Source organism: Trachemys scripta, chromosome 24 (genome assembly GCF_013100865.1).
Source record: "Trachemys scripta elegans isolate TJP31775 chromosome 24, CAS_Tse_1.0, whole genome shotgun sequence".
In the NCBI taxonomy this organism is placed as follows: domain Eukaryota; kingdom Metazoa; phylum Chordata; order Testudines; family Emydidae; genus Trachemys; species Trachemys scripta.
The window spans coordinates 14714897-14726037 of NC_048321.1; the positions used below are offsets into that span (position 1 = coordinate 14714897).

The 11141-nt window shown below is 58.6% G+C and overlaps 1 protein-coding gene across 1 annotated transcript; it reads left to right on the plus strand.

The window, feature by feature from the left end:
• The first annotated feature begins 354 nt into the window (after window positions 1-354).
• LOC117869601 (guanylate-binding protein 1-like) lies at window positions 355-10732 on the plus strand. The gene is given in 10 exon segments (XM_034756572.1): window positions 355-807; window positions 3661-3844; window positions 3940-4067; window positions 4801-4910; window positions 5106-5299; window positions 6822-7064; window positions 7654-7928; window positions 8398-8610; window positions 8613-8736; window positions 9258-10732. Coding segments are annotated over 10 exon segments (2046 nt in total). The 5' UTR covers window positions 355-663; the 3' UTR covers window positions 9689-10732.
• Window positions 10733-11141: the final 409 nt, after the last annotated feature.

The following is an 11141-nucleotide window of genomic DNA, read 5'->3' on the forward strand; positions in this document are numbered from 1 at the left end:
CAGGGCCCAGAATCTCTCTTCCCCCCTCCCCCCCCGGTACCAGACCCCGACTCCGGCTGAGTCACCGACGGCCCCAGATCGCGGGTTCCAGACACGTGACAGAAACTGCACCATAGACACGAGTTCAAACCTGCCAGTGACCCGGCCCCAGTGCACAGGAAGGTGAAATCCCCCCGGGTCTCTGCCAATCTGTCTGGCTTTAAGCGAACACTTAACGTCACTGGTGATTTTTTGCTGCTCGTGGTTTTGTGACAGCTTAACAGGAAACTGCACACCGCACTCGCAAGAGCAAGGTAGCGGCGCAAGAGAAAGCCGTTCAGATGCTTGGAAGGGCAGCGGGGGGGGACCGTGGGCTGCCCCCCCTCCCCATGGAGCAGGAGCTGCTGCTGTCTGGGGAAGGCCAAGCCATGGCCGGGGCTGCATCCGGCTACACCCCAGGCTGGAACGGCAAGACGGGTCAGTGAGTTAACGAACATGGACCAGGAAGTTTTCCATGCAAGAGGGGAGGCCAGGGACACTTTGGCCACCTTGGAACCGGGAACTTGCGAAGAGAGAGGAACTGCCTGAGATGTCGGCGTGAGAAGGAAGTTCAAGGGTTGCAGATTAGAGGAGCCACCTGAGGAAGACATTGAACCAATCAGAGGACTTGGGCAAGGCTGAACAATGACCCACCCTCCAAGCTCACCCCTTATACTGGGTGCTGCTTTTGCTTTTGCTTTTCACATCAACCCCAGAGAGAGGCAGAAAGCCACAGAGAGCGGCAAAGCGTGGGACGTGTCGGAGAGAAACGCCAGCCAGCTAACGAACGTAAGTGCTCTGCCTTCGGCTTGCCCCACCGCGCCCCAGGACATCATTAGCACCACTTTACCCTGCAAAGGTTTGCTGGCGTAGGTACAGCAGGTCAGTGGGGTGGGGGGAATCGCCCCCCTGCTGACAGAGCTGTGCCGGCCAAATTCCCCGTGTGGACGCGGCTCTAGCAGCAAACGTTTCCGGCTGTCCGGGTACAAGAACTCGTTGGCTGGTAGAAGCCGCGTCTCCACCAGCAGGGTTTGCCGGTGCAGCCCTTCTGTGCAGAGAGGTCTTTATCCACAGCGCCGTGATTCATGGCGGAAGATCCTTTTCACGGCACGTGGGGGGGCCGGACTGTCCATCATGATCTTGCAGAGCGAGGCTGGTGGAACAGAACTAGAGGAGAGGCAGGTCCATCAATGGCTATTAGCCAACATGGTCAGGGATACGACCCCCTGCTTGGGGCACCCTGGCCTTCTGACGGCCAGACGCCGGGAGGGGAAGACGGGGGTGGGTCTCTCCAAAATTGCCCTGTTCTGTGCACGTCCCCTGAAGCTCTGGCTTGGGCCATTGTCAGAAGACAGGACACTGGGCGAGATGGACCATTGGTCTGGCCCAGTCTGGCTGCTTTTATGTTCTTAACCTGAGCTGCCTGGGCCACGAGAGCTGGGGACATAACTGTGGAAGAGAGCCTGGTAGGTCGTATGGAGACTGGTCATGGGAAGGGTGGGACGAGCTGGAAGAAAAAGGGAGGGGAGAAAAACTAGTGGTGTTTCATGTCAACTTGCTGAACTGGGGATAACACTGAGGGGCAGAGAGGGGAGGAGCCAGGACTCCTGGGTTCTATTCCCAGCTCAGCAACTAACCTTGAACAATTCCACTTCCTACGCCGGTGCCTTAGTTTCTCTCTGTGTTGAAGAGACGACCAAACCCACCGGGGGCTGGGAGGATGAATCGTTTGTGTGTGAAATTCTTTCACCCCTCAGACGAGAGGAGCCAAGTGTCATTAGTAATAATGAAACTGACTGAGATAGAAAAATAAGAAATAATATTTGAGATGAAATAACAGGGAGATTCTTGGTATAACTCTGGGTTTTGTAAGGCGGTAGGTCATGGGGGTGGGGCCGCTCTGCACGAAGCATCTCGAGAAGCGGAAAGTGGGTGTTTGACACGGACAAGGGCAGAAATATGTCACAGGAACGCTCTGCAGAAGAGACGCGGGGACAGGTGTCAATCGCTAGAGCACAGCGAACGCGCCAGTAGGTGGCGCTACACACATATATTGCACATAAAACCCGCTGATGTTCGAGCCGAGCCAGTAATTGATTTTTCAGGTCAGTGGCTGAAAATCACAAAAACGCCTCGTTTCGGGTCGACGCCAGATGCAAATGAAAAAACGAACAAGAATTCATTTGGGGTCAATTGAAATGTTTTATTTGGCCTCTGATTATTTTATTTTCATTTTTTCCCTCGTTTTTTATTTTAAATCCCTTTGGTTCATTCTAAATTTCAAAACAACGTCAAAATGGTTCATTCGGAAAATATCAAAATGAAACGTTTCGACTTCTTCAAACCAAATATTTCCCCTCCGAACTGTTCTGTACCTCGGGGGGTCGGTTGCGGACCCCTTAGGGAATTTCGGCTGGAGGTGCGGCCCCCTTTGGAAATCGTAGACACCGTCTGCGGCCCCCCCAGGGGGCTGTGGCCACTGCTCTAGGGACAGGAGGCAGGACTTCCTCCCTCCTCAGCACAGGGCATCGGCCTAGGTGACCTCTTGAGCATGGGCGGTGGGTATAATAGGCCGGAGGAGACGCTGCCTCCCTTGGCGCTCCCACGGCCGCTGGATCCCCAGTTGCGGGGTTTGGTGACGAAGGTTTTCTTTTATTATGCCCCATGCAGGCACGTCCCGCCCCCTCGGCTGCCCCGGAACCTGCATAGGGCATAGCAAAAGAGTCCGGGTGGCAGGGGAGGCGCGTCTGTGGCCAGCCCGGCCGGGGCTCCTCCCGGTGGGGTGGCGGCGCTCAGGTGCTTCGCAGGGAATGAACAGAACAGGGCAATTATCCCATGATCCAGCCCCTGGCGTCCAGTCCCGGCTTCTGGCAGTCAGAGGTTTAGGGACACCCAGAGCGTGAGGTTGCATCTCTGACCATCTTGGCTAATAGCCCTTGACAGACCTGTCCTCCAGGAACTTAGCTAATTCTTTTATGAACCCCATTATACTTTTGGCCTTCACAACATCCCCCGGCAGGGAGTTCCAGAGGTTGACGGCACTGTGTGAAGAAATGCTGCCTTCCGTTTGTTTTAAATCTGCTGCCTGTTCATTTCATTGGGTTTGTGTCACGTGAAGGGGGAAATAACACTTCCCTCGTCACTGCCTCCAAACCAGTCATGATGGTGTCGACCTCTGTCACGTCCCCTGGATACAGGAAGGGGCACGAGGATATAATTACCCCACCTGCAGCCTGGACATAGACTGTCCGAATACACCAGGGAAGGTCTCGCCCAGCCTCTGTGTGTGCTGCTGGCTTCGCTACCTCTTCACCACTAGATCCAATCTAAGCAACTTCATCAAGATATTCAACCCATCCCAGCCCGAGCAAGCCCCTCTCACTCAGCATAGGACGTTGGGTCAGTGCTTGACGATCGAGTCACTGGTTATTGGTGGTGGGCGAATTATGAATGATCGATGAGTCCTGATCGGATCACCTGAAAGGGCATTTTTTAGCGACTAAATGATTGGCCTGTAAAGTTTGGCCCCACTCCAGCTGTTGTGCTTGGGTGAGCAGCGCTGTGCACCAGAGCCAGCGCCTCGGTGTTATCCCTGCCGGCGTTACCACCTCCCATGGTCTCTCTGCCACTCCCTCTCTTTAGCCCGTGGCCATGGAGGGACCCGTGTGCCTGGTGGGGAACGGCGCTGACGGGGAGCTGGAGGTGAACCCCGCAGCTCTGGATATCCTGCGCGGCGTGGCCCAGCCCGTGGTGGTGGTGGCCATCGTGGGGCTGTACCGCACCGGCAAGTCGTATCTCATGAACTCCTTGGCCGGGAAGCAGAGAGGTGAGAGCTTTCCCAGCCCCCTTCCCGTGGGCCCGGGAGCGAGGGGCCAGGCGTGCCCGGGCACTGGGTCTCTACCCCGTCTCCTCTCTCCCCAGGGTTCTCGCTGGGCTCCACGGTGCAGTCGCACACCAAGGGCATCTGGATGTGGTGCCTGCCCCACCCCCGCCGGTCCGGCCACACCCTGGTGCTGCTGGACACCGAGGGGCTGGGCGACGTGGAGAAGGTGAGTGGGGGGCAGCAGGAGGGGGCTGGAGGAAGGGGCCGTGCGGCCCTTGCCTGGGGAGCTGGTTCTGAGACCCCAAGGCCAGAGGGACCCTGTGACCGTCTAGCCTGGCCCCTCGGATAACACCAGTCGGATTCCAGCCCCCCAGGAATTCCTGGAACGGATCGAGAGGAATGGCCCCCTTCATTTACACACTGCCAGGGACGGAGAATCCCCAGCGGTCCCTGGGCTGGCTGCTCCCAGGGTTCATTCCCCTCCCCGGTCAACACCGGCGCCTGATTTCCAGGCTGAATTTTCCGCACTTCACCTCCCAGCCACTGGCTTCCCCCGGCTCGAGTGAGGAGCCCGGGCAACTTTCTGCTCCCCTTGGACAGACGGGGAGTCCAAAGCCCTCCCTGGGCCCAGCTGAACAGCGGGAGCCCTGGCCTTGCTCGCTCTGGGGCAGGGCTTCGAACCTCGAATCGTCCTCGGGGCTCTTCTCCGGCCCTTCCCCAATGTATCACCGGCCAGTGGGGAGCGCGGGATCCAGGACTGGGTGCAGGGATCGCCGGGCCCAGAACCAGGCATGCATCCAGGCCAAGCCCAGAGGGGAGATCCCCTCCCTGATCCCACTGGAGGGCCCCTGTTTGTGCAGCCCAGGCCGGTGCGCTCGGCCCCGGAGCAGCCCCCCCCCCCGGCCCTGTGCTGGGCACCCGGGCTCGTGTTTCAGATACAACCCCCCTTCGCTGCCCAGGGCGACACCAAGAACGACGTGTGGATCTTCGCGCTGGCCGTGCTTCTCAGCAGCACCCTGGTCTACAACAGCAAAGGGACCATCGACCAGTTCGCCATGGAGCAGCTGCAGTATCCTTGTCATGGGGGTGGCCCCTGGGGGGCATGGGGTTGGAGGTCCTGGGGGGTGGTCCCTGGGGGATGTGGGTTAGAGGCTCCTGGGGGGTGGCCCCTGGGGATGTGGGGCTGGAACACCCCCATTCAGTCCCACGCTGGGTGGTAGCACCCAGGCCTGGCCCCAGTTTGAGTCCTCAGCCCCCGGCCCAGCTTCGTGTCAGAGCTGACGGAGCACATCAAGGTGAAGGCGCAGGGAGGGGACGACACGGAGGAGGACACGGAGTTCGTCCGCTTCTTCCCCAGCTTCATCTGGGCCGTGCGGGATTTCACGCTGGAGCTGAGGATCGAGGAGCAGCTGGTGACGGAGGATCAGTACCTGGAGCACGCGCTGGCCCTGAGGAAAGGTGAGCTGGGGTCAGCTGTGTGCAGGAGGGGCCCATCACCCCTGGTATCCTGCCTCCTCCCTGCCCCCGAGATCAGACTCATGGGCCCATCTACCCCGGCGTCCCGGCTCCTGTCACTCAGGTCGAGGAGCCCAGTGCGCTGCACAAACACCGATCAAAGATACAGGCCCTGCCCCAATGAGCCGACGGTGTAAGAGACACGCGGTGGGGATAGACAGATGGGGGGCGCCTGGGAACACGGGGACAATATAGGGCAATGTGATCCAAACGGCCCTTCTCGGCACACGGAACAGGGTTATCTGTGAGCTCTGCAGCCGCCACTGGGTACCAGGTCTCTGCGTTTCCCCCCCAGAAGGATACGTGGTGTTTTGATTACGTGGGTCGTCCTTGGGCAGTGAGGACCCTGGGTTCATTGGTGCAGCTATGTGAGTTCCCCTCCCAGCCAGAGAAGAAGGCCCCAGCTTGCTCTGCCATCTGAACACGTGATCTGACCGGGCACCCCGCCAGCCGCTCGTTCTGCCCACCCCTCAGTCACCTTCTGCTGCCACCTGCCTCTCTGCTGGTCAGTCTCTTAGGGATTTTTAGCTCTTCACAGGCTGGGTGAAAACATGTCCCATCACAACTGAATTCAGCTCTGACCGAGCATTTGAAATAACGAAGAGGCTCCTAATGAAACCTATTTAGCTCTTTTAAGAGTGGGGAGGAACAGGTTAAACCAGTCCAGGGAACTGTAGGAAGAGTCCACACCGCTTGGCTAGAACCCCTGTTATCCCACCTCTTACTGGCACAGGGGTCTGGCATTTGAGCCCCTGGCTTAACGAGGTCCTTTCCGCTGAGGGTGGCCCCCTCATTTGGGACAGGTTAAGCACAATTCTGCTCCCCTTTATTCATACAATAAAGACAACAACACTGATAACATTTCCCCACCCTGCATTCAGCACTAAAGTGATTTGTAACCCAACACCAGCCAAAGCTGGTCACTTTGAGCAACACCGCTCCTGTCTGCTGGACACCTAGGCAGAGTAGGTGTGTCCATGTAAATACAGTTTGCTCCTGAAGTCTCTCCCCCTCCCAGCTAGCTGTCAGGGGAGAGTTCATTCAGACCCTGCTTACGAGGTGTAGTTACAGCCGACCGTTGGGGTTTGGTTGAAACCTGCGGTTTAAGGCGCCATTTTGCAGGTTCCAGTTGGATTTGTTGACTTGGGAAGAAAATAAATAATAAAAAATCCAAAAATCTGGATTTTTTTCTTTTGGTTTTAAACAACTTTTGGTTCCAAAATCTCCATTTGACTTTATTCAGTGTCCCAACTCCAGGCGTGTTTAAAAATGGCCGTAATCAAAACACCACGTTTCCTTCAGCTCCAAAGTAGGTGTTTCTCAGCTTTTCAATTTTCCAAAACTTTTAGTTTTCCATCTGACCTAAGCCAAATTTTTCTGTGATGTTTGGAAGTTGCCAACGACCGAAACCTCTGTTATTAGCACAGTGCTGGGTGTAGCCCCCTGTTTCTCCTTGGCTCTCCAGGCATCAACAAGAAGGTGATGGAATTCAACCTGCCGCGTCAGTGCATCCGCAACTTCTTCCCCACCCGCAAGTGCTTCGTGTTTGTCCAGCCGACATCGCGGCAGGAGATGGGCCGTCTGGATTTGCTGCCCACCAGTGCCCTGGACCCGCAGTTCCTGGACCAGACCCGCCGGTTCTGTGACTACGTCTTCCAGTGCTCCCACGTCAAGACGGTCAAAGGAGGGATTCCGGTCAATGGGAAAAGTACGTCAGCCCCGCGGCTGCTCGGAGGAGACACAGGTTGATGACTTTGCCGGGTGCTCTTGCACCTGGCCTCGTAGCAGGGATGGAAACGGGGGTTTGTCCTGCATTCAGGGATCATGGGAGCCGCCCAGTTTCAGATTCGGATGGACGACGCTCACCTGCCTTGGAAATATGTGGGTAAAACGGCTCCAGCCCAGTCCCAACTCTGCAGAAAGGCCCCAGGGAGCCCTGCTGAGATCCTGCTGGCGTTACCCATTGGTGGTCGGGTGTGAGGGGTGCCCCCGCTGGGCCGACCCACCAGGGAGAGGAGTTCGTTCCGGGCCCGACTATGGAGCCCTGGCTCTGCTCAGAGGATACTCGTTCCGAGCCTCTGACAGTTCAAATCCCAGATGAGCCCCTTTGGACCAGGGTCTGCAGAGCTAAGAGCAGGAGTTCTGTGTCTGCGACGGGAATAACCCCTATCCCCCGGGGGTCAGCACGGAGGAGAATCTGGGACACGCTCCCCAGTGGAGTCCCTGGGGTGCCAGGTGCTGTACAAATATACAGTCCCCTCCCCCCAGCTCTTACCCCTCCCCCTTCCCTCACCCAGGGTTCGGCTCCTTAGTGCAGAGCTACGTGGGCACCATCCGCAGCGGGCAGGTGCCCTGCCTGGACAATGCGGTGACCGCCATGGCCTCCATCGAGAACGAGGCAGCCCTCAGGGAGGCGCTGGCTCACTACGAGGCCAGGATGGGGGGGCTGCGGCTGCCGGCGGAGCTGGGTGAGCTCTCGGCGGCGCATGGGACACACGAGGCGGACGCCCTGCGGCTCTTCATGCAGCGCTCCTTCAAGGACGAGGAGCAGGAGTTCCAGAAGCAGCTGGTGGTAGGTGGGGGCGTCCCGGGCCGGGCCCAGCGGCAAGGGGAGTGTTGCAGGGATGGACCTGCACTGCGGGGGGCCCGCTGGGCACCAGTGGTGGGTCAGGGCCCCTTTGTGCCCTGCGCTGTACGGATACCCGACCGAAACCTGGTCCCTGCTCCAGGGACCGTCCTATCCCCAGGTGACCAATTGGCCAATGACCTTTTGGCTCTCCAATGTTGTGATAGACCAATGGACCATTGGCTCCCCCAATCCTCTGATTGGCCAATGAATCTTTGACCCTGTTATCCCCTGATTGGCCAGTGGATCATTGGCCCTCTGTTCCCCTGATTGGCCAATGACCCTTTGACCCACTGATCCCCCGACTGGCCAGTGACCCACACTCGGGCGCAGGCGTCAGCCGGGGAGGCGGGGGGCACCGGAATCCAGCCCCAGCCGTAGCTCTGCGATGGGGTTTCTCCCTTTCCGTGCCCAGGCCGGGATCACGGAGCGATACGCAGACATCCTCGCAGAAAACGAGGCCGTTTCGGAGCAGACCTGCCGCGCCCTGCTGGAGGAGCTCTCGGCCGCCATGCAGCAGAAACTCAGCGCCGGGCTTTACTCCCAGCCCGGCGGGTACCAGGCCTATGACAGGGACCAGACCCAGGTGGTGGAGAATTACCGGGCCAAGCCCAACAAAGGGGTCAAGGTGANGGCCATCTCTGATCCCAGGCGGAGGAGGTTCTGGAGCAGTTCCTGGCCGGTAAGAAGGCCGAGGCGGAGGCCGTGCTGAAGGCCGACAACCTGCTGACGGAGGCGGAGAAGCACGTGGCCGGTGAGCTCCTGCAAACGAGCCGCTGCCCCCGGTTTCTGTCGCTGCAGCACCTGGCGCCGCGGGGCCCTGGGCTGGGATTAGGGTTTGTGGGTGCTACAGCCATGCAGACGGCAAATAATACCAGGATCACACGCTGCAGCGTCTGTCGGCCAAACTCATTGCACCCACCAGGAGCTTCCTGCATCCCCCCCCCAGCAAACTCCCCGGGTGCCCCCTCCCAGCCCCCTTTATTTAGAGACTCCCTGCAACCCCCTGCCCCTCCACCCATGCCAGGTGCTCTGAATGCCCCTCTCTGCCCCCCATGCCAGGGGCTCTGTGCGTCCCCATCCAAACTGCCCTTCGAGCCGTGGTTAGGTAGGTCCCATGCTGAGATGCTGGTGTCAGGGGCTGGCTGCCTAGTTACCCGACCTGTCTCATGCCAACCGAGTCGGGGGTGCGGGTTTGCGTGGTACCCAGGGGCTGCTCCAGGTGGTTGGGGGAGGGGTTGTGCCTCTATTTCCCCCTTTCTTTCCCCCCCAAAGAGGAGAAGCAGAAGGCTGAGATGCTGGAGCAGCAGCGGAAGGCGGCGGAGGAGAAGCGGCTGCAGATGGAGCAGCTGATGAAGGACCAGGAGCGCAGCCACCAGGAGAACGTGAAGCAGCTGGAGGCCAAGGTGGCGGAGGAGCTGGCCAGTGCCCGGCAGGAGGCGGAGCGGGCACTGCAGAGCAAGCTAAAGGAGCAGGAGGCCATGATGCAGAAGGGCTTCGCGGAGAAAGCCAGGCTGATGGAGGACGAGATCTCGGGCCTCCGGCGGGAGATCAGCTCCGCCAGCAAGACCGACTTTCTGTCAAACCTTTTCGGCGCCATTGGGGAAGGGCTGAGAACCATCGCCAGCGTGTCCAATTTTCTGACATCCAGGCGCCAGTTGGGGAAGGGGACGAGTAACCCGAGTAAAACCCAGAGACGAAAGTAGCCGGGCCCCTGTGGGGTCCCCCCCGGCGGCAGGTCCCACAAACGCTGCTTCTCTGCACTAAGCTTCTGCTGACTAGTTCCTGCAATCTGCCAGATCCCACAGCTACTAACACAGGGCCCGGAGCTGTCTGCAAAAGGAAATCACAGGACGCCTGGGTTCTGTCCCCAACTCCGGGAGGGGAGCAGGGTCTAGTGGTCAGAGCGGGTGGGCTGGAGCCAGGACGTCTGGGTTCTGTGCCCACCTCCTGCACTATAATTCTGTGTAACTTTGTGCTGGTCACACCACTGTTCTGTGCCTCAGTTTCCCCTCTGTGAAATGGGGACCTTGCCTCTGGGTGGGGAGGACGAAGTGTTTGTTAGGTGCTGAGCGGATGGTGCTATCTACACACACAGTGTTAACACAGGGATCTCCAGCGACCGGCTCCGATTTCCCTGCGATTTTCCCCTACGGCCGTGTAAATGCAGCCCCACGCCCAGGGCCCTAGCCCTGCCGGTGCTGTAACAGGGCTGCCGGGTGTCTAGGGAGAGGCAGCTGTGGGGATGTCTCCTTTCACCGGCTCAGCATGCTGAGAGCTGGGTCATTATCCCCCCGTCTGTAACGGGAGGGGCCGGCAGGTGGCTACAAACTCCCCAACGCCTGTATCTCCCTGCACCGGGAGACGCTGCCCCCTGCAGCCCTGGTAGGAATTAAACAGGTTTTCATGAGCTTGGAGCAGCCCTGTCCCCGTGTCTTTATTAATGACATCTCTCACTCTCCCTCCACCTGGAAATCTGAGAAAACAGAGCCGGAGGGGCTATTTTTCTCCTCCAGTGGAACCACCCAGCTGTCCCATGAGGCTTTGCCGCATTAGATCCCCCTTGCACATAGACAGATATCGATATGGAGAAGATTCTACAATCAGAGGCTAAATGGAAGGAGCAATTAAGCCCCTTCATGGAGTGAGATTGCCAGAAATTAGAGAAGCCACTGTCCAGGGCACTGGGCCACAGGCGAGGCTAGAGCAAAAATTAAAGGCAGGTAGTTTCCCTGGTTGCAAAGGCAGCGGCTGAGGTTTCAGGCTGATGTGTCCGTGAGTGTTTAGAGTAGAAGATCTAGGAGAAAGGGAAAAAAGCAATGGCGAGCTAGCGTGACCCCAAGTGGGAAGCAAAGGGACAGCTTCTTGGGCACAGATCCGGCTGGAGAGACACGCTGGGGATGTCTGAGCAAGGAAACTGCCCACTATTGTACGTCTCCACTGCGGTCCGGGCACCGGGCCTGGGTGAGCGTTGGTTGTAAAGACACAGGATCGCACCCAAGGACAGACCTGACTCGTAGCTTCAATTTCTCCTTCTCCTGGAAACACCCTGCAAAGCCCCAACTATCAGCAAACCCCACGGGCCCAGAAGGGCAGCAGCAGCTTTCTGAACGGCAGCCGGGCAGGCTCTGGGGTCCTGCAAAGATCCAGCGCTGGGCG